This window comes from Crocodylus siamensis, chromosome 3 (assembly GCF_052110815.1).
Source record: "Crocodylus siamensis isolate JL-2025a chromosome 3, ASM5211081v1, whole genome shotgun sequence".
Classification (NCBI taxonomy): Eukaryota; Metazoa; Chordata; order Crocodylia; family Crocodylidae; genus Crocodylus; species Crocodylus siamensis.
This window is the reverse complement of record NC_143397.1, coordinates 133,786,435-133,810,476: the sequence shown is the minus strand read 5'-3', so window position 1 is coordinate 133,810,476 and position 24,042 is coordinate 133,786,435. Positions and strand designations below refer to the sequence as shown.

At 41.1% G+C, this 24,042-nt stretch overlaps 1 protein-coding gene across 2 annotated transcripts in view; it reads right to left on the bottom strand.

The window, feature by feature from the left end:
- The window catches only part of DTNBP1 (dystrobrevin binding protein 1), a 117,864-nt gene that overhangs the window by 75,213 nt on the left and 18,609 nt on the right, over positions 1 to 24,042 (bottom strand). For both annotated transcript variants that reach the window (XM_090039252.1, XM_090039251.1), the window contains exons 5-6: positions 21,326 to 21,458; positions 365 to 497 (exon numbers count right to left, since the gene is read on the bottom strand). In XM_090039252.1, the coding sequence (XP_089895378.1) occupies positions 365 to 497; positions 21,326 to 21,458 (266 nt within the window). The remainder of the gene's footprint in view (positions 1 to 364; positions 498 to 21,325; positions 21,459 to 24,042) is intronic.

The window sequence follows — 24,042 nt, the reverse complement described above, 5'->3', positions numbered from 1 at the left end:
TCTGAAAAATACATGTGGAATTAAAAATGTTTTACAAAACGATAGGTAAGGAAATATTTTCTTTGTGCAACCTCTACTCCTATTCGTCATAGCAATTAATAAACACACGCACAATTTAATACCAACTGTACACTGCTGGGTTTTTTTTTAAGGCATTCTCTTTCTACCTAATGTTAGGAGCAAAACAAATGTTAAACAAACTACTATAGATCAGTCATGTTACCATCTTACACTTCTAAATAACGTGAAGACAAACTTTATGATAAGGAAAAACACCACCCAGGATAATTATGTATGAATAAAATGCTGATGAACTCAGGGTAATATAGTTTTTGTATAGTCATAACATTTATACCTTAGTTACCTTTTGGTTTTCTTGTAGCTTTCCAGCTGTAGTGACTGTATATGTTTATACCTTTCCAACTCACATTGTCCACACAGGTCTTCAAGATGCAATAGATGGTTCTCCATTTCCTCAAAGTTTGCCTCTAGCTGCGCTGCAAAAAGAAACCCCAACAAACATTAAATAAGCATCATTAGACATACAACACGAGCAAGGATGTTTGTTTCTCAAGTAGCAGTGACACACCTTGTGCTGCCGCTACTTGTCCCCGGGGAACTCCCATGCCACATGCCCTCTGGCTTGCGGCAAGTTACCCCGAATGGGGTAGGGCAGGCTGGGGCAAGCAACTGTGCTGTAGCATCCTGGCTGAGAATCACTGTTTCACAGAAACTCCATTTGAGTAGACAGTCAAGCTTAGCATTTATATTGGGGGAAACATTGAGAGCTTAAGGAAATTAAATAAGTCAACTAGACTTAAGAACTCAAAGGGTCAAATACAGAAGAGAACAGAATTACTTTTAGACAGGAGTGAAAGTATTATTTGTACCTTGTATCAAGAGAGGGGAATTTGTACCTTGTATCAAGAGAGGGGGAAATGTTAGAGAGACTTTCTTGAATGGAATAGACACCTAAGGAAAGATAGTAAGACTAAGCAGTGATATTATAATGAGTCAGGGGGCAGAGGAAGGATTAGTCCTTAAGGACAGATATCTTGGAGGCATCAGAAAAAGCAGAAGTAAATGGCCAAAAGACATTTGCGTTAAGTTGGAAATAAAACTAAATACCAAAAGGTTCTTTAGTCATATAAATAAATAAAAAACCAGGAGAGAGGTAGCAAAGTAACTATGCACTTAAAATGGCAGTGGAGATCAATTCAATTTTAAGTACTAAATGATTAATTTGGCTCAGTCTTCAATAAGGACAAAAATGTAGAATACCTAATGAGAATGATGATTAAAAAAAAAAAGGAAATTACCATGAAGAAAAATGGAAATTAGATGGAAGCAATAATTTAGACTACTTACTGTAACAAAATCAGGGGTCTAGGATAATCTCTCTATCAGAATATAGAAAGGACTGATACATTAAATAGTATGGAGATGGGGCCCTCAGACAACTACAGGCCAATTACCTTATCTTCAGTACCATTCAGGGTCTTAGAATAAGAAAGAACAATCAAGAATATGGAAATAAACAGAAAGTGGGACAAAAATAGTAAGTTTCATCCACAGATCATGTCAGATCAATCTAATATCCTTCCATGATAAGAGAACTGTCTTTAATATTAAGGCAATAAAATGGATCTAATCGACCTACATTTATGCACAACACTTGAAGTGAAATTATTAGCCAACTGGGAAAGATGAGGATTAATACTATTACCACAAGATGGATAATGAATTGCTTAAAAGGTAAAATACACAGCTGCCAATATGGAAGAATATCAGATCATTATACAGGAAGAATTAGATAACCTTGCTGAGTGATACAAAAGGATTAGTAGGAATAACAGAAGGAAAAGAAAAGACATGCACTCTGGAACTGAAACCAAGAAGTTTGCTGTAAGATGGAAATTCAAAGTTTGGAGGCAAGAAAAAGAAAGAGAGACCTGAGTGTACTAGATGACTCAGTGATGATCTTGAGTCTTCAGGATAATGCTGGTTCCAGCTACAGGTGTGTGAAGCTTTGGTCGCCAATTCAATTTGTAGAAGATTCAGCCTGATTCAGTGGCTGAATCATTGAATTCTAATCGCATTGGGAGACCCATAAAAGCTCCGAATTGATTTGAAGCATCTGAATCGATTTGGGAAAAGATTCAGCAATTCAGAAAAGGCAGTCTTGTGAGGAAAGAGAAACTGAGAAGGGGGGGAGGGGAAGGTGGGGAAGAAAGACTGCTCTGATATTGACATCTGTAGCTGGCCAGTGACTGATCTTTCCCCGAGTTCCCTTCCAATCAGTGATCTCGGGGAGGGATGTAGAAACAGCACATAAGGCTCCGTGTGAAGCCTTTTGTGAGCTGTTTGTCTGGAAGTATCAGCAAGTGAAAGGTACTGGCTGCAGCGGCTGGCTTTCCAGTCAGCCTCTTCACTCTTTTGCTAGTCCATCTAATCTCTTCTATCTAGTAAGCAGATAGAAGATACAGGTTTCCCTCGCTTTATGCTGCATATGTGCTCCTGGAAAATGGTGCATAACTTAAATTCGTAAAAGGGAATCCACTTTACAATGTAACGAATAGCGATATGGTCCAAGACCTTGAATGTAGTGACCCCCCCGATCCATTTCTACCACTTTTATAAGGCAATTTTGGTACTCACCAACAGCAGACAGTACACACAAGCACAGGGCACTATCATAGTAGGGATGGCAACTACAGAAACATGCGTCACAGACAATGAGTGAGGAGCACAGATCCACACAGGAGACTATATTTTGGTGCACATCACTCCCACAATGCACCACACAAAGCAGCTAACTGTGGTCTTCCACCACACCGATAACGTAAGAATGAATTTACCTCTCACCTATCAAATTTTTGGTATAAAACATATCATTGCATAAGTGTGAATTTGCACATACAAAACCCGTATAAAGCGAGGGAAACCTGTAAACTCCACATACCTGACACTGGAAAGGTTGGAGGAACAACAGAAGGCCATCCATGAGATGGCCTTGGTCAGGGAGACTGGGATCAACGGCCCACTTAACAAAACAGAGTGGGATACCAACTCCCAGATCTTGGTGGTTCTGAAGCCATTCCTCAAGGCCACCAAGACCATCTACACTGGCGATGCTTTACTTAGCCAGGTGATCCCCATAGTGAAGAAACTTGAGAACTAAATGCAGAAGTTCCAGGGGATTGATGTTCCTGGCTGGGGCAAGCCGCTGTCACCAGAGGTGCAGGCACTGGTGAAGCGGCTGAGGAAGGGCATCAAAAAACGGCTGGATCTGTTCCGGTCCAGTACAGTCCATGTGCGACCCGAGGGTGAAGGAAAGCGCATACGCCACGAAAACCCTGGATCACTGGACAGAGGTGCTGGTGAACCGAATCCGGGAAGCAGAAGGGCACAGGCAGGGGGATGTGCAAGAGGGGGATTCACTTTCCCATTCCAGCACTCCCAGCAGCAGCCAGTCTCCTCCTTGACAATGCTGCCAATGTGGGCCAAGAGCATGGCTTCAATGGTAGGGTCCAGAGGGACCAGACCCCAGGATCCGGTAGGTAGCACTGAAGCCTCGGTGGCTACCTAACTCACCAAGGACTGTGACCCCCTGGCCTATTAAGCAACTTGCAGCCAGATGTGGCAGGATCTGGCCACGGTTGCCCAGGAACACCTGTCCTGTCCACCAACCAGTGTTCCAATCGAGAGGATGTTCAGCATTGCTGGGCATGTTGTGACACCCCACTGCACCTCCTTGGTTTGGTGGAGCAGCTGGTGTTCAAGGTGAACCTTCTGCTGCTGGGTTCCCCAAACTCCACGTGCAGACGGAATGAGTGCCACCCTCCTCACTCCGTCCACACCTATTTCCTTTTTAAATTTTTTTTTAAAACCATTTAATGCCCCACTCTCAGAGCTGGATGTGGCACAAAGGATTGGGTCACTATTGGGACATGGCAGTGCCAAGCATCCCCCTCTGCCATCCTCCTTGCTCACACCTACACTTACCCATGCTACAGAAGAGCCAGGTATCCACAATAAGGGAAATGCAGGCAGCTTGAGCTCTGCAGGTGGCAGGGAGAAGGACCAGAAATTTGCAGTCAGAAGCAGGGAGCTAGGTCAACAGCTATGGCCCATGGCTGCAAACCATTGCTGGTCCCTGCTCTTTGATGTTTTAGGGCACTTTTAATAGAGACAAAGAAATATTGGTACCATTCTATATGACCCCATTTTGGTATTTGCAGACCTAGTCGTCTGTGTTCAAAAAAAAAGATTAAAACTGACAAGCACAAGGAAGGGCTACTAGGATTATTAATTGTGGGGGGGGGAACCTATTTTATAAATCAAATAAAGTAAGATGACCTTATTGCTTAGTAAAATGGGAGGTCAAAAGGGCATGTAGTCACTCTATTCATATACTTTCACTAGATGAATGTCAGAGCAGGAGAAGTTAAGCAACATCGTCCGTCATAAGATCATATGGATACAAACTGGGTCAAAAGCAAAGTTAGACTGTATATTAGAAAAAGATTTCTAACAATCAGAGAAATGAACTTTTAGAACTGGGGCAAAGAACCTGAAATAATTCAAGATAGAGATGAAAGACTTGTGGAAGAGATAATATGATAAGGTTCATGGTGGTAATATGCAGGTAATATGCAGACTCATGTGTTTTGTTTTCCACACAATGGAATACCAGAAACCAACTCTCAAGCTAGAAATAGGGTGAGGCCACTGCAGAGCATCCCACTATGGCCATTCCCAGGTCCTCTGTCTCCAGCATACCTGAGAGCCACAGGGGGTTAACCAAGAATTACAAGAACCACCTGGATGTATTTCTAGGCTGGGCATGCCTGAGAACCTGGAACACAGCTGCCATAGTGTACACATACCCTCTATAACTTATGAAGTCAGGCTCTACTCTGTCTTGCTATATAAAGAGGAAGAGGAAGATATATGATTACTTGAAAGGCTTTCATTCCATTTCAAAACAGAAACTAGACCAATTATATATTTTTAAAGTAAGGGCTGTTTCATTTTTCTGTGACTGAAGCAGAGTAAAGTTAATATACCAAGTCAATTCTACGGACTTGGTAAATTTAATAGATTTGCTGAACTACTTACTGCTTTAAATATAACCTACAGGATTCTTCAGTGAAGTTGCACTCAATAGGATTTGGAATGTCAGACTAACTACTACTTTTAATTCTGTACAAAACAGATTTTGGTCAGAAGTTGTGTTCAAACATTATATACTATTAACACCTTACTGAAAAAAAATAATACATGCAGCCCTTTGGCTGAAGGAAAGCTTTTATTCTTCTAGTTTTCCCTTTTGCATAAGACTAATAGTCTTTTAATCTAAAAAATAACGTTATTTAAAGTTGCTTCATTCTGGCAATCACTGAGAACTGAGCAAGATTTCCAAACCATCTATTTTCATTTAGAAAAGTCTTGAGTAAAGTCAGATGCAGAAATCTATTCAAACTCAACGTCAGAGAGTTCTTCATTTATTCAGGAGAGAGAGGTTGAAAAAAAATGCAATGCAGTTTTGTATACAATCATGGAAAATTAGGATTGAGAGAGACCTCAGTAAGTCATCTAGTCCAACCCCCTGCTCAAAGCAGCACCATCCCTAACCAGATCATCCCAACCAAGGTTTTATCTACCTGAGTCCTAAAAACCTCTCTGGGTAGCCTACTATAGTGCTTTACAACTCTCCTAGTGAGAAGGGTTTTCTTAATACCCACTCTAAACTTCCCCTGTTGCCACTTGAGACTTTTGCTTCTTGTTCTGTTATCTGCCACCACTAAGAACAGTCTAGATCCATCCTCTTTGTAACCATCCTTCAGGTAGTTGAAGACTATTAAATCCCCACCTCAGTCTTCTTTTCGTCAAACTAAATAAGTTCAGTTCTCTTAGCCTGTCCTCTTAAGTCCTGTTCCTCAGCTCCCTAACCATTTCTATTGCCCTCTGCTGGACTCTCTCCAATTTGTTCACATTCCTGCTGTAATGCGGGCCCAAAACGAAGACAGAGGACTCCAGATGTAGCCTCACCAATGCAGAATAGAGGGGACTAATCACTTCCCTTGCTCCTACTAATGTAGCCCAGTATGCCGTTAGCCTTTTTCACGACAACGGCACACTGCTGGCTCATTCAATTTATTGTCCACTGTAACCCCCAGGTCCTTTTCTGCACAGCTGTTACTTAGCCAGTCAGTCCCCAGCCTGTACCGGCAAATGGAATTGTTTCATCCTAAGTGAACAACTTTGCATGTGTCCTTACTGAACCTCATGCAATTTATTTTGGTCCAATCCTCTAATTCAGTGGTTCTCAAACTGACACATTACACACCACCAATTTAAAATGATAAAACCTTAAGTTCCACCAGAAAAAAATTCAGTTCAACCTTAGGTACCACCAGCAAATTTTTGTCAGTAAAGTAATTATAATTATTCTGTTAACATGTACCACTGGCAGGCTGTCTGTGTACCGCTGGTGGTACATGTACCAGATTGGGAACCGCTGCTCTAATTTGTCAAGGTCTCTCTGAATCCTAGCCTTACCCTCCAGTACATCTACTTCTCCCTGCAGCTTGGTGTCATCTGCAAACTTGCTGAGGGTGTACTCCATCCTATCTTCCAGATTGTCGATATAGATATTGAACAAAACTGGCCCCAGAACTGACCCCTGGGGCACTCCACTTTATACCAGCTGCCAACCAGACATCAAGCCATTGATTACCACCCTTTCAGCCCAACTATCTAGCCAATTTTCTATCCACCTTACAGTCCATCCATCTGAAGTGCACTTCTTTAGCTTGCTTGCAAGAATGTTGTGGGAGACTGTATCCAAAGCCTTGCTAAAGTCAAAGTATATCACATTCAGTGGTCTCCCTGCATCCACAGAGCCAGTTATCTCATCATAGAAGGCAATGAGGTTGATCAGGCATGACTTGCCCTTGGTGAAACCATGCTGACTGTTTCTAATCATCTTTGCTTCCAAGTGCTTAGAAATAGATTCCTTAAGGACCCGCTCCATGATTTTTCCAGGGCCTGAGGTGAGACTGACCAGTTTGTAGTTCCCTGGATCTTCCTTGTTCCTTTCTTGAAGATGGGCCCTTTTCCAGTAATCTGGGACCCCTTCTGATTACCATGAGTTTTCAAAAATAATGGGCAGAAGCTCTGCAGTTACATCAGCTAACTCCTTCAGCACTCTTGGATGCACTGCACTCAGGCTCCATGGACTTGTATAGATCCAGCTTTTCTAAATAGTCCCTAACCTGTTCTTTTGCTACTCTTGGTTGCTCACCTCCTCCCCAAACTGTGCTGTCAGGTGCAGTGGGCTGGTAGATGCCCTTGCCTGTGAAGACTGAGGTAAAAAAGGTATTGAGTACTTCAACTTTTTCCACATCATCTGTCACTAGGTCGCCTCACCCATTCAGTAAGGGACGTACTCTTTCCCTGATCTTCCTCTTGTTGCAGACTCGTAGAAATCCAGAAATACACTGGAAATCAATGAAAAATGGAAATATGGTAAATTTACCTTTAACCACTGTATTAATAAAGTTTGTGTCTAAGACAACTGAAGTTCATTAGTCAAATAAATCCAAAGTGGTTTGCTTTTCTAAGAAATATACTGAAATACAACACTGGTAATGTTTTGCTTCTAGAATACAGAATATGTTAGCATCTAAAAGACTAACTTAAAAAAAAAAGATTGAAACCAACAGTTTACTGATTATTTTTGCTGAAGTATAGGTGAATGAACCATCTGGCTATTTACAGTCACAAGAAATAAATGGGCTAGTCTATACTATCAAAGTTGTGATGCAAGTTATCATAGCCTCCTAGTGGCAGTGGAGCTGATCCCAGCAAAATAAGTTCTGCTTATATAATTAAATTACCCCAAACAAATAAGCTATCCCAGTGAAAAGATTAATCAATAAAGATGGATCTAAACATGGTGTTTTGTCAGCATATTTCTATTACAGGGGACATTTCTCCTGCAGTCTTAACCAACATTTAGGACTATGCCAGGAAATTCTCTAAAAGAGACCTGGGCTTAACCTGCAGAGAACATTGAAGGGACAAGACAGAAGCAGCTGCTTATTTTATAAAGCATATACACAGTACATCAGACAGGTAAGCCTGCATAATCACAATGTCTCCTTTACTGAATGATCATTAAAACTCAAACTTGTAGCACTTCCTCCACTGGCTACTACATTATAGAAAACAAGCAAGCTAGCCAATGATAGATTTACTTGCACACAAAGGACACTGATATTCTATGACATGCTACCCTAGTAGCATTCTGTTAGTAAATATATATATTTCCTCCTTTCTGCAAGAGAAATCATGTGATATGATAATTAAAAACAAAGGAAGAGTAAGGGTAAATTCTCAAATTAAGAAATAAACAACCTTTTTTGAGTAGTAGCATTTGAGCAGCCTCTAGTGGGAAACTCAAAAACATAACTGATGTTTGCTCGAAGGACTGGGCTATGCATTTTAGTCTTTACAAGCTCTCTCCAGAAAATGACAATTCTGCTCTGCTGCAACTTCCAAGGTTGCAGAATGTCTGCTCCATTCTAAAGCAAGTCTTTCAACTGGTTTCACAGAACGTAACTGGGAGAGGCTTTCTAGAACCTAAGGAATGAATATGTCTGCCAAACAGGCTAAAGTCCCTGTTCTACCCAATTCAGACTTTTTTCCCCATATACAGGGAGCACATACATCTTGAAATATTTTTTCCCTATAAAACACCATATCTTACCCAAAAAACCACAAAACAAAACCAGGAAAAAATGTTCCAAACAGCTGTCAACAGCAGCTAAAATAAATTTTGGTAACCTCCCTCCTAAAGCCAGAAAAAATTTGAAGATTAAATTGTAAACTCTCTAATTCAAGCTCCCACCTGACTTTCCTAGTCAATAGGATCGAAGAAGCCAGGGAACAAATAAGTCCTGCGGAGTCTGACAAACATGCAACAGCCAGTTTCACACCCCGTCCACCATGCCTCTGGGTTTACGGTATCAATGGAGATGAAAACAAAAGGACTAGAATCTTGCAGAGAGGGAAAGGAGAGCATAAATTACTAGACAGTAGAATCTGTTTCCCCTCAACGTATGGAATATTGAGCTTAAAGGATTTGCTTCTGCCCTCTAACCAAGAACTCCCATTTTAAATTATTTTGTCTGTCTAGCCACACAGCCACAAGTATAATGTGATGATGACCAGGATCCAGGTTTTCTGTTTGCCATGGAAAAACACAGCAAAACATTAATTTTCTCCTTTAAAGGAGAAAAACCCTGTAAACTATGGGTTTCCCTTGTAGACTAACAGATTTCCAGCCTACAAGAGGCTTCTTAGGGCTAGGGGAGCAGGACACAGGGGAAAGGGGGTCCCACATGCATGTGCACACACACACACACAACAGCCAGGCCCATGGCCGTCACGAGCAGGTCATTTCCTAGGCAGTAGGTGTGCTGGACATTTTTCCTCCCTAGGTGCAGCACTTTGCATTTCTCCTTGTTAAATTGCATTCTATTGTTTTCTGCCCATTTGTCCAACCTGTCCAGGTCTGCCTGTAGTTGTTCCTTGCCCTCCAGTGTTCACTTCTCCCCACAGTTTTGTATCATCCACAAACTTGGACAGAGTACACTTCACTCCCTCATCCAAGTCACTGATGAAGACATTGAAGAGTATCGGTCCAAGGACTGAGCCTGCAGGACCCCACTACCCACACCCTTCCAGGTCGATACTGACCCATCCAGCACTACTCTCTCGGTATGACCCTCTAGTCAATTTGCCACCCACTGGACCGTGTAATCATCCAAGTCACAGCCTCTTAATTTGTTCACCAGTATGGGGTGGGATACCATACGGAAGGCCTTCCTGAAGTCTAAGTAAACGATATCTACCCCTAACTCTTGCATCCAGGTGCTTTGTAACCTGGTCATAAAAAGAGACTAGATTAGTCAGGCATGATCTACCTGCTACGAACCCACGTTGGTTTCCCCACAGCATAATTTTGCCTGCTGGGCTCTCACGTATATGAGCCTTAATAATCTTTTCAAAGACTTTACCAAGGATGGAGGTGAGACTGACTGGTCTGTAGTTGCCTGGATCTTCCTTCCTCCCCTTCTTGAAAATAGGGACCACATGGGCCCTTTTCCAGTCCTCCAGGACCTGTCATACGCTGAGGTTCTTTAAAAAATGAAGTCAGTAGCTTTTGAAGTCCTGTGACATAAGTGGATGCTTTTTGTTCACATTTATTTTACACTAGCACTGTGCAAAATTTTGGCAGCCATTTTGTTTTGGAGGCATTTCAGCCCGTTTCAGCACCTGAAACATCGAATCCAAAACAAAATGGAAGGCTCCGAAACATCTCCAAAACAAAAATCAAATCGTTGGAAACATTTTGGATATTTCAGAGTAGGCTTGCAGGGAAACAGAAACTAAGAAGAGGTAGGGGGAAGAAGGGCGAAAAGACTGTTCTGATATTGACACCCATAGCTGGCCAGTGACTGCCATCTGTCCCTGAGGTTCCTTCCAATCCCAGGGCTCCGGGGACAGATGGCAGCCTGCTGTCATCCCATGCGCAGATCCACGGGCCTGTGCACCCTGGGAGGAAACTGGCACAGCCCCGCAGCCCTCCTGGGGGGCATGGACTTCCGGATCTGCGCGTGGGATGATAGCATGCTGCCGCTGCAGGCCAGTGCCAGCACCAGCACCTGAGTCTGCTTGGTACAGCCCATGCCAAGTACAGCCAAAGAAGCTACAGGAGAAGACCCCATGGCTGCCCTGCCTGGCCCCATTCCTGCCCAGCCTCCCAGCACTTTAAAAAAAAAAAAAAAAAAAAAAAAAAAAAAAAAAAAAAAAGCCCTGCACTCATCAGGTGTAGCAGCAGCAATCAGGGCCTCTGAGGGCCTGTGACAGGGCCTCTGCCGCACAGCGTGGTGCAGTGGGGGACAGCAGAGATTGCCCTCCTCACTTGGCACCTGCACAGCAACTTTCACATTGTATGGATGCAGCGTGGCTTGGCAGGGCGCTGCAAGCTGTCTGGGAGCAGAGGTGGCTCCAGCAGTCACCCGGAGCCCAGCACCGCTCAGCCCACGGCCCCAGCTCCCAGACAGCGCACAGTGCCCTGCCAAGCCACACTGCACCCACACCATGGGGCAGCTGCCACATGGGTGCCAGGCAGGGAGGGCAATCCCTGCTGCTTCCATCTACCCTGCATGGGGTGGCTCTGCCATGAGTCCTCAGAGGCCCTGATCGCTGCTGCTGCAGCTGGTGAGTGTGGGTTTTTTAAGTGCTGAAGGCTGGGGCTGGGGCCAGGCAGGGCACTCATGGGGGCTTTTCCTGTGGCTCCCCCCACCCAGGGAGGCAGGCACAGCCAGAAGAGCTGTGGAAGAACCTGCAGTCGCCCAGCTGTGCCTGCCTCTCCCTGGCTGATCCAAATCTCTGAATTGGTGCCAAAACAGCATTGAAACTCTGAAACAGATTCAGCTGAATCGAAATGGAACAGTGATGTGAAACACCGAAACAAATCAATGTCCCTCCAAAACAGCTGAAACCAAAACAAAATATAGCTGTTTCGCACAGCCCTATTTTAAACTACAACCTTATGACAAAGCATTGATGGCACTTCCTTCTGCGGCCCATCAAAAGGAAACTTCCCAGCTTGCCAGCGTAGTGATTCACTAAAAGGTTGAAAAGATGCAGAATTCATTTCAAATTTGCATTTTCTACTTGGATTTGCAGTGAAAAATTAATTGTAGCTCATACTCTGATAAGGCAACGCAAGTAGAAAAGAAGAATTTAATTAGTTCCAACAAAACTGCTAACGGTTTTTGCAAAAATTTTCAAGTAAACTAGGTTTGAGACCTCCAATGAATTCAGTTTTTCATTAAAAAGAAACAAAAAAGAACACCTAAAAATGCGTGCCCCAAATCAAATTTAATTTTTTTTTAAAAAAGGTTGTATATGTTTTTTTCAACTCAGCTTCCATTAAAGACTGAAAAAGCTAAATAAGCACATTCTGTAAAAATCTGGTTTGATCAAAGTGATTTTCAAAGAGAGAATAACTGCCTCTACTAGCACTAGGAGTTACTATTAGTATGAAACATGCTAATAAATTAGTGGTGTTATCCAATAATGCCAACTCCCATGAAAAAAATCACGAGACTCCTGAATTAACTCATGATCTCCGGATAGAGAGATCAAATCTCGGGATTTTTTCTTCCAACGCATGTAGACAGAGGGAGATGGAAAGGGTGGGGGACCAGATCGAGGCTCCCATGGTGAGGGAGGGAGTGTGGCAGGAACAAGTCATGCAACAGAGCTGTGGACAGCTGTCTGTCTGTACGTGTGCGCCTCTCACTCCCAAGCCACAGCTCCCCCCAGCGCTGCTGCTGCTCCTCACTTCCAACCCACAGTACCCAGCATTCTGCCAGGCTCTGCCAGGCTGTGCAGGGATGCCCCCCTCCCCAGGCTCCAAACCCGATGTACACACCCACAGCCCCCCACACGGTCACAAATAACCCCACCACACACATACTTCAAAAATACCTTCTCATGAATTACATTCCAAATTGCTTGATTTTAAAGAGTTTGTCTCATGATTTTTGACACCAGGGGGTTGGCAATACTGCTATCTGTCCTGTTCCTAGCCAATGTCCCTGTTAAAAGTGGCAACGGTTTAAATTCAAAGAGCATTATAACTGAATGGATTTTTTAACTAGCTATTTCTCACCTCTGCAAGTGGCCGCCTGCAGGCTATTAGCTGGACAGTGTAAGAGTTCAAATGGCAGGCAAGACAGAATTTTTCTCTTTCCTCCCTCCAGGTCAGATAGTTTTCACAGGGGAAGGAAGAAAGCAGTCAACTGGCCTGAGGGATGGAAGTAAGGATTCAATTTACTCATAAAGGATGAGAAATGATCTTACAAGGGCAACCAGTTCGTCAAGTCCTGAATCAGAAGGTTTGACTGGACAATTTGAGAAAGTTTGGATAAAAATCACATAGCAAGCAGCTTTAGAGCCCTTGTAAAAATACAGGGGATCTCTCTGAACATAATATATCACTATTTTTCTCAGGGGGCATGTAGCAACAAGTGCTGTACTTGAAGTTCTGAATGTCCTAACTATATATACATACTTTATTTCCTTGACAGCTCTGTTCATGTATAACTTACATATTTTACTTACACCAAGTGTTTGGTTTCATCTAGAAAGACACCCCTCTACTGCCTGAGAAAAACTGAGTCTCTTTAGGAATAGGGGCATTTGTTAGTTCACTACTAATGTTCTATGGTTGGTGTAACTGAGCTTTCATCAGTAACATAAGCTCTGAAATCCCCATGAATGAGGGGACAATAGAGTAGGGAAGACAGTCTCAGTAAAAAGAGAATTATATCTAGGGAACACAATACTGGTTAGTCCAACTTTGATACCTGGAAGCACACTGTGAACATGGAGGACCCAGAGACTTAGGCCGTTTGCAGACATGCTCACCATTTTCTAAACCATGTTAACTGACTTGCATCACACAGTTTGAATCAAATTTCAATTTGAATTAAGGCTCAATTGACCATCAACGCAGGGGGCACTGGTTATACAGTCTACACACTTGACAGCCCCTTAACAGACCGAATTTGTAGATTGTGTGAGGGTATATGAGATGATAATAAGCCTGTTTAACCACTCCTACACTATTGCAAACCTACTGACAATTATCCAAAGTGCTGTTCCAGAAGTGGTAATGGATGCAATTGACCTGAGCATTCTTGGCACATTTGACTTTGTAAAGGTATTACTTTGTTAGCCTCTGTTGTGTTGCAAAAACACAACTCAGTTTCCCTTGTGGAGATTAATATTTGCAATGCTTATCTGCTGAGTTCCTAAAGACTATTTTTTCTAAAAGCAATGCTGTATATAATGTTAATACAGTTTAAATTGCCTAATCCAGACTACCCTAGTCTATATTAACTTTAATCTTCATTCAATGAGGATTAGTTCATTCAAACTGAAGTCAATTTTAATTCAAACTGCAGCTGTCCATGTGTATATAATGACAGCTGTAGTCCAGATTAAACCTAGAAAAACAAAGTCTATAAATGGCCTTAAAGATCAGTCTATCTTCAATACTCGGAAAGATAATATCACCTGGAATCTATTTGTAAACACCTAGAGAACAAAGTGATAAGGACAGTTAACACTCATTCGGTCAACAGCAATTCAGGCTTATTAACCAACCCGATTTGTTTCTAAAATAAGGTGACTGGCTTGGTGGATGGAAAGGAAAATAGTGAATGTGATACATCTCAGTTTTATCAAAGCTTTCAGCACTGTCATGGGGAATATTCTCATTATTAAGATAAGGAAATAGTCCAGCAGAAACTATTAAACTACAGGTCCATTATTAACTGAATAATGACACTCAAAGACTAATCATCAACAGGTTAAAGGGGTTGTTAGAAAGAAGATGGCATTCAATTGGCCTGTGTTTATGGGGTACAGGACAAGTAGTAATATGAAATTTAGGTTGGAAATTAGGAAGAACCATGCAACTGTCAGGGTAATTAAACACTTGAAACTGAGTACCTAGAGAGGGAATCGGAATCCCAACACAGAGTTCTTAAATGCAGATCAAGGAACACTTGGCTAGGATGGCTTTTAGACAGGGATGATCCCACACTGAGCAGTGGGTTGGATCACATGACCTCTTGCAATCCTTTCCTATTCTAGTTTTCTATTACACACACACTACCTGTCTTGTATGCATACCAGACCAGCCTCTGGCTTCTTAACTTTTCATTCCATCCAGGAAGAGCACACACCAACTGCTGAAACTTCCTTAGCCCAATGAAGGGTTTTTGAACCCAAAAGCTTGCTTAATAATTATTTTCCAACTATTTAAGTTGGTCTAATAAAAGATATCAGATTCACGCAAAGAACCCTGTCAACTTTAGTAAGGCATTTGTCACCTTTTCCCACAGTTTTCTCATAAGACAGCTAAGGAAATACTCTAAGGCTGCTGACAGACATGGGAACACCCTTTCCCCCCAAAACCCCCCCCACCAACAATCCCAAAATCCAGTTTTCCAGAAGAAGCATTGTGTTAGCTCAACAGTGTCCATATAGATGAGCGCTTCAGTGGGGCTTTTTTGGCATTTTCATCTAATAGCTGATGAAACCAGTTATTGAAGAAAAGCACCCAAAAGCCTGACTGAAGCGCCTGATCCATATAGATATTGCATGAACCAGGTCAAACTAATGCAATGTTTCTTCATGGCATGCGCTGGTTTCAGTCTGGAGGCATGCCAAGTTTAAAGTAAAGCACCATTTTGGGGGAGGGAGGGGGTTTATGTCTGCAGGAAGCTTAAAAGAAGCTACTACTGAAGGTAGATGCAAACCGGTTGGATATTCAAAGTCAAAAGAGAAGCCATCAATGACTCAATGCCAAACTAAAAAAAAAAAAGGTATGAGCAGAAGGAGGGTTCCCCAGGGATTTGTCCTGGGCCCAGTTTGTTCAAGATCTTTATTAAATGACATCAGAGAATGGAATCCATTATACAGATACTAAGTATGTGGATGACAATAAGATGGATGCAGGTTACAATGACTTAAGAGAAAAGATTAGGATGCAGAGAGAATCTTACCTTAAACAGGGGTTCAACTTGAAGTCCCTTTGAAGTACCTTTCTATGATTTTACTGGAATTTATCATACATAGATTAAGATCCTGATAGAAATATCAATATTGCCAAAGAACTGCCAAACTGGTGGTCCCACCAGCTTGTTTTAACTCTAATCAGGATTCTTGCGGTTTTAAAATTACAACATGTCTAAGGTCACAGTCTTATCTTCCCAAGATGCTTTGGCTTAAAGTCTCAGAGTTAGGCTGTTTGTAAAATACCAGAATGCCTTTTGTTTCAGCTGGCTTTGCAATAATCCCTTATATAAACCTCAAGTAAAATGAAGATGTTTGTTAATCTTCTTAAAGATGCTTGGAGGGTGTTTATCATTACCTTCTTACAATGAATTATTCTAGTTTCTTCACGGCTTTCCAAGTAACTGGTCAGGCAGTTTTAGATTCTGGTACAGAAAGAGTTCCTGGTTTGTTGGGGAGAGATGTAGGGGATTGGAAGAAGGGGCATTGTTTTGTTTTTGTTTCTTTTATGGAGGTTAGAGAGAAAGAGTTGGAAAAAAAAGATTCTCAGACATGGTAAATATGGAATCGGGGGTTTAGGGTTGATGTAAAGATAGTTATAATTATCGTGGCCTGTTTCTTCAAAACTTCTTTACCTCATTTACTAAATAGTTAAAAGGGAAAGCATAAAAAGGACCTTTACATTCCATCTGAGGTTTGGAGATAACAGCTTTCGTTTTACAGTGATTCTCCATCACACGTTACCTCCTTTGCTTTTACAATAGGACTCGGATGCAAATATGTTCATCATCAGACTTCCAACTCCAGCATGAGTTGTAAGGCACCAAAAGACAAGATTATACTCCTTAAATTCAGCATTAAATTGCCACTGCTCCCTGCCACCAAATTTGCTGACCAGTGAGGAGTGACGTGGGTGAGATTTGGCTCACGGGCCAGGGGTTAAGCACCCATAATCCATAACATAAAATATGGATGATGATACTTATGATTATGATACTTGTATACAAGCCTTTTCAGAAATCATGTAAGTACACAAAACACTTTGGCTCCTTTGTCCATTTTCTAATTTAACTGTATTCCACTGAACTGCACAGAAGCTGTTAATTTTCAAGGCTTCTAAAGCAACATTCAGCAACATATTCTGGTGGCAGGCAGGAACCATCCAGCTTTGGTCTGAGTGTGATGGCCAGAACCACAGAAATTAATAAGCAATAAATATGTGCTTCTTGGAGGCATTTGGAACTTTTGTCTAATATGAAGCTTGTATTTTTGTAACCCGCAAATGTAACTTGTAACTGTTTGTGGAACTGACTAGGCCTCAAAGACAAAGCTCCAGCTGTGAAATTAGCTGACCTAATAGTTCTTTCTTGCTCAGTATTTAGCCTTGATGATGATAAAAACTGCATTCAACTGCCCAGCTTATCTAGTACATTTTAAAAAAGGACACCTCAAAAAGGCATAGTCAGAGAGTTTTGAAGGGGCTGGATTTAGGCAGGGTAATGTTAATTTTACACCTGAAGATGTTGTTATGTTGCAATCTGCTTATTGGATAAACCCAACCTTGGGCACTAACTTATTATAATAATTTCTAACACCTTTTAACCCCAGAGGATAATAGCTATAAAGCAATATTATGAATGGCTATATAACTAAAAAATTAGCACAATTAGAATATAAAAGAACACACACATCATAGTAACCCTCGGGAAGGACGGAACAGAAAGGTCATTGCTGTCCCATACCCCACGGGTATCTCTTACTCCCTGTGAGAGTGAGACCAGATCCTGACTGGGGGGCTTCCACCAGTATCCTTCAAGCAGCCCAGTGCAGAGACGTCTGATTTCGCCGATTCAACTTGCTGTGCATCTTCTAACTGAGGACTACCGATAAGTTACTAACCAAGTGGGAACTCTTGGTTAATTTCTTTATCTGTTTTATTATCACTGTCAATTTTAGTCTGTATTGTTATGTTGTCTGCTTATTAACTTAACCTTTTTATTAACTATTATATATGCAAACTGTATCTTTTGTTGTCATAAGTCAAATTCATTTTTTTTTGTAAGTGAAATTTGTCATTTCTTTCCTTTCCAACATCACCTTCTCGATCCTGAACTGAAAAGCCCAGTGGCTAATAAAGTTGAAGTGCTCAGTCAGTCTGCAACTAAATTGGTATACTCACAGTGCCCAGCTGGCCTGTGACACTGAGGCAGGCTGGCAGTATAATCTGGACGCTGCCACTTCTCCCACCTGCCTTGCTGCAGTGAAGTGGAAGTCAAGCCCCTTGCTGAATTCAGCCTGTGGGTCATAGGTTGCCAACTCCTGTTCTAAAAGCCTTATGAAGAGGTCCTTTTTCATTTCAAGGCTGTTATGAGAGACATAAAGCACTCTAAGAAACAAGGTAATAAGCCTTAATAATGTGTAAAAAGTGTAGTACAGACCATTCCTGCAGTTATTTTTTACTTGACATTTTCAACATGTTGGAAAATGGAGAGTAAAATATTACTTCAGTAGATAATTATCTTTTTTTTGGTTGTGTGTCAGGTTGCTACATTAAGATGGTAAGTGGTACAGTATTTAATCCCAATGAGAGACATGGCACTGTCATCTGGAGTCAGAGGTTAGGTCCCAATGTCTGCAGGCACCCTGCCATTTGCATGTACCCAGTAACACAGCTTCTGGGTCCCCCAAAGGAGCAAATGTTTAATATGATACAATCTATAGGGCTGCATTTAGAAAGCTTGACTCAAATATCAGATGTCCCTCTCCCACACCAACCCCCAATTTTCACTTTATACAGAAAATACAGTAGCTTGGACTTCAGTGTTTCTGAGAGAAGCTCAGGGATTCAGCATACCTACACATGTTTTCAGGGAGCATAAGTTTTGGTGTTAAATGTTTTAAAAATAAATGTGAACTATTTTTAGAAAAATGTGTTAGCAACAGAAGTATTTGTTTTTAATTTAAAAAAAAATCAAGTCTGGGTACCAGTAGGTCTTTATGAGAGGGAGTGGAAAGCCCCTATCGTTCTCAGAAGCCATGTGAGAAAAATTACAAAGCATTTTCCTCATTTTGTATGCCAAGCATTAAAGATAAAGTGACTGTGAAGTAAATCCCCATTTGTGCTCAATTCTATGAAGCTTAGCTTAAGCTGAGGGCTCCTATACATGTGCAAGGAGGTTGCTCTGACACACTGTAATTACTGTAATTGAGTGCATGTAAGCAGATTCAATTAATAAAGTCTGCTGGAGTGTGGTAATTCCCATGCTCCACCAGACTCCAGCGTCACATACATCAATGCCCCCACACTGAAAAATCGTAGCAGGATGCTTTCAACTAAAGCTCATTTGATCAGCTTTAGTTCAATGCACCCCACCACCATTTTTCAGCATAGGGACACTGATACACATGATGCTTCGGGTTCTTTTAATTAGCAGGGCTCTTGGAGCTGAGCTAATTAAAGCGCTCAACCTCCTGGAGCACATCTATAAACACCCTGAGGTTTCTCAGTCATAGCTCTATTAAAGACTTATCATTCTCTTTAGAAAACAGGGAGGTGAGGTTATCTCATAAGGTCTTAAAAAAAAAAAAATTATGCTTCTCTTTAGAAAGAATTGTAGCCAATATCCTTCACCATAACCTAGATCCAACCTTTTAGACAAGAGACCCTATATGGAGAAGAGCATGCCACCAGTGTAGTTGAAGAGAGATTCTACAACTAGGTATCCAGAATTTGTCTTGTAGGAAAACAGCAGTTGTTTTATGTCATCCTATGGGAGTCCTGGAGACCGGGAGGGTGGAGAAGCTAATTTGTCAGGAAATACAATATTGTAGTAGAAAGCCCCCTTTGTACATTTGCCTTCTGGACATTGATGTAACAGAAGCCCCTTCTTGCCATCACCCCCCTTCCGCCATTTTGTGCATTTCTTTTTATTTCTAAGTATTGGCAGAGACCTAGCACACTCATTGCATGGGTGTGGCAAGGCTCAGAGCAAACCAGAAAGCTTAAGTGGTTTTCTGTAGGAGAAAACTAGAAACTATATCTACAAATCAATTAAGCGCAGTGTCACTACAGAAAACAAAAAAACTAAAATATCCACTTCAAAGACTGTAAATATATCCTGGTGCTAATAACTCACTTACTGTCCCCAGTGACCTTTGATCCTCACTATCTCACATTGCATTCTTATACTTCAACTGTCTTGTCTTTACCATGGCATTTTATATTTTATACTTTTAAATCCTTAAGGAATGTACTCTTTGTAAAATGAAGTTACTCCCTGAACCACTGTTAAAAACTGTATTTAAATTGTAATTGTAAAGTGATAAAATCTGCTATATTGGACGGCTGCATTATTGAGTGAATAATGGTGATCAGTGGGTAATTAAATGGCAACAGCCTAGCCAAAGGAATTTACCATTACAAAACTGTATTCTACAAGCCATTTTAAGCTAATCAAGCCAAGGAACTGATTCCTGGAACTAAGCACCCACCCTACTGACTAGTCCTGTAACCCATGACAATACATCCATTCCATCAATAAGTCAAGGGTGGACTCTCAAAACTTCAGGTACCAGCAGGCAGAGACCCCTGTGACTAACAGCTGTCATGTACTACTCAAAATTCCCTTGGGACACCAACCTTCAGATTGGGCAGCCAAGATGATGCTAGGGGATCACACCAGTCTGCCAGAAAGGGATAAAAGGCAGTGAAGCGTGACCCTCAGTGGCGCCCTCTCATCCAGCACCTGACCTACCAAGAGAGAAGGACAAGCAGGCAACCCCCTTCTGGAGAAGACTTGAAGGAAGCTGACCATCAACAGCAGACTCCAGGGCCTCGGACAGTTAGATATACTGACACCAGTGCTCTCACAATCACTATAGCAGCTACTATACACGATACTACATGCGTTTAAATGACATGGGTTTGAATGAGTACGGGTGTGTGTGTGCGCGTGTGTGTGCGCGCGTGTGTGCGCGCGCGCACGCGCTAAGGTGACCAGTACCACTCATAACTCAAAGTCTGCATTTATGATTTTACTGGTAACTTTACAACCTGTCCAATAAACTAGAATTTATGATGATCCCAAGAGCTGGTCCTTTGTAGCCAAAAATATGAAGCGTTTCACTCAGAACCACCTACTAAATTTCAGCCCAAAAGGTTAACATTTGGCAAAGTTACAAACAACTTAAGACGGGATACTTGCCAGTCTCATTACAAAGTGTTACCAGTCCTACCTATAAACCCCAATTTTGGAACTATATCCACAATTCTTGTATGTAGTTACTAGATGGTGGTTAGTTACAAGCAGCTTAACAAATACTCATGCCTTCATCTGAGACTCCCAAGTGATGTGGCCCAGGTCAAGGAAAGCTCTTACTGAAATGTATTTACAGAAAAGACATTACTCTCTAAGAACACAGATTCACAAGTCAGACTCAGAAAGTATGTACTGAATCCACCCAGCTCCCAGGCAACTGCTGCAAACCTGTAAGGGTTTAACACTACTGACATTTCATAACAGAAAATAATGTTGTTCCAGTGAGTAAAGATAGCTTTACAATTACAATGGACAGAAAAACTGACTGCTGGTCAAGTTCTCTATATTACCATTTAACTAAGTTAGCAGAGTATGTTACACCTGTAAAACCTTACCCAGACTTGTTGTCATGGATTCCAGATCTGCTAAAAACCCTGGAATTTGCTGGAGCTGTTCCTGCAGTTCTATCAGACTACTCCTCTTCTTCTCCCAGTGTGCAGAAAGCATCACAACTTCACTATCAACCAGCTGCAATAATTAAAACCAGTAATAACTAAGATTTTATTTAGTTGCAAAATTATCATCCATTAGTTTATGAAGTTTATGATCATTTTGACTGATTTTTAGAATCCATCCACCCACAGTCCTAATTTCTTTGTGTAGGCATTATATACCACATTATAATATGTAGACTTTACCATTTATGAACACTTATTTCCATTTATTTTAGGGATACATTTACAAAATAGCTCCTTGCTCCAATTTTAAATGACAATAATAAGAATGGTGTCATGCTGAAACTTAAGGTCCGAGAACTCCAAATCCAGATTTGGTTTTTCCAACAAGGAAGCCTTGACATTCTAGAAATTAAGATTAAAAAGCGCCTGGGGAGGGGGGCAGGGAGGGAGCTTTAATGGAATCACTCTATACATAGGAAAGAAAAAGGGTACAAAAAACTGTCCAAAAGTCTTTTTTTGGACAAAAAAAGTCTATTGCCTTTAAAATACAAGAATGGCATATAACAGGAGTGCTCAACTATTGGCCCACAGGAGTTACCAAGGGTATGGAAATTTGGCAGAAGGAGAGTGATGGCAGCATTAAGTGCCACACCCCTAGAAGCTATTATACTCCTCCCCCACTATTAAAATTTCAAGACCCCTGGAGAATCGTTTGGGCCAAATGACATGGTCCAGCATGCATGGGGTCAGATTCGTGGCCAGATCTGGGCACACTGTGTTGGATCTGGCACACAGGTGGCTCTGTGGCTAGATCTGGATGTGCAGGATCAGGCCAATGTATGGCTGGACTGGGTCCACAAACCAATCCAATGCATCAATCCCATGAGGGATCCAGCCTGTGAACAAAACCATGCCACTCATTTGGCCCACAAGACCAGAAGTTTGTGTCACTGGTATACAATGATATTCACAACCACGGAATTTCAGGACTGGATATACAGCTGTACCTGGAAGGGAAATATTATTAAAGAATAAATTTTACATTAAAAGTATAAATTCTGAATTAATCAACTCTTTTAGAACTCTATACCTAAGGGAAAAAACACATTATGGCAAGTTTTCAACACAGAAAACACTTTTCTTCCTATATATATATTCTGAGGAGAATATGACAACTTTCAAACCTGACAGCTCAAATAAGTGGTCTCATTTTAATTCTGAAACTGCTTTGACACTGTTCAAGGACACATTTTGACCCATATAGTTCATGGATAAATATTTCCTTTATTTACTTTGTATGTACTGTGTTCCCTTAAAAAAAAACATTTTAAAGAACAAGAAGAGGTGCAATCCACTAAAACGTATTCAGACAAAAAACTGCCTCTGCAGTGCCTGACATATGCAAAGGAAAGATTGGAGAATATAAAACTAAAACCTGTCAAACTGCAATTCTAAAGATATCTGGCGAACTTCAGTGTCTGAGAATGGACAAAGGCATTAAGATGATGGGTAAAAATATTAAATATGAAGTTTGCTATTTTAAGGCAGATTTTACCTTTTTCTTTTTTCTTTTTTTAAACAACACTACTTCCAGTCTGAAAGGTAAAGCTCCAACCTTATTTTAATCCTTTACATTGCAAAAAGAGTTGAATGTTTTATAGTGAATTTTGGGTTTTAAGTGTCAGGTAAACCTGTGCCAGAAGCTTTGTTTACTGCCTACAACCTATTTTATTAAAACACAGTGCTACCAATGGATAACTATTCCATAAAGGTTCAATGTAGTTTACTAAAACCAACCAGATACACAAGGCCTTGTCTGCAGAAACCCTGAAGAATGGGAACCTATTTGATAAAGTGACCATGACTAGCTGAAAGGCATATCATCAGCCACATGAAAGAAAGAGCACTGCCTACATGATGCTTTCAAATGAGCAATTAATTTCCCTCTTGAATCTGAACAGCCTCACTTTTTGGTACTGCAAGAGAAACTGGACCTACTGAAAGGCCCATATGTGCGATAACTTCAACAAGATTTTAGAAAACCTCTTTGAAGAGACATTCAAAGATAGAAGAAGTTGAAACAATTGCAAGGGTTAAAAATATACCTATGTCAACCGTCTTCTGATTCTGAGATACATAATTCTGTAATTTTGTAAATAGCATTATATGCATGTGAAGTCTGATAATATATGAAGAATACTCAGTAATTAGGTGCAAAGGCAAACCATGTAAATAATCCATCTTTACTGATCAGTCTATAAATTTTGAAATGACAAATTTGATTTGAGCAGTTTTAAAGGAAAGTGGGGGAATGGATGCACCTATCAGAGTGTGAAAATTCTGACATGCTTTCAAGAATAAGCTGTACTTAAAGATGTACTTTAAGATCAGCACCCCAACAGCAATAACTTGACAAGATAAATAAAACCAAACTCAAAGTGAATCGCATAAAACATTTCAGACACAGCCTAAATGCACAAGACAACCTCCACTTTAACACTCTAACAAGAATATTCCATTCCATGTTTTGACAGCCATATGAAACTGAATCTTGTTCCCTGCAGGCAAACATGTACCACACAAGATGTATTTGAAGAAAACCAAGGCACTGGTCTAGCAGAAGTTACACTTCCTGGAAAACATGCAGATATATT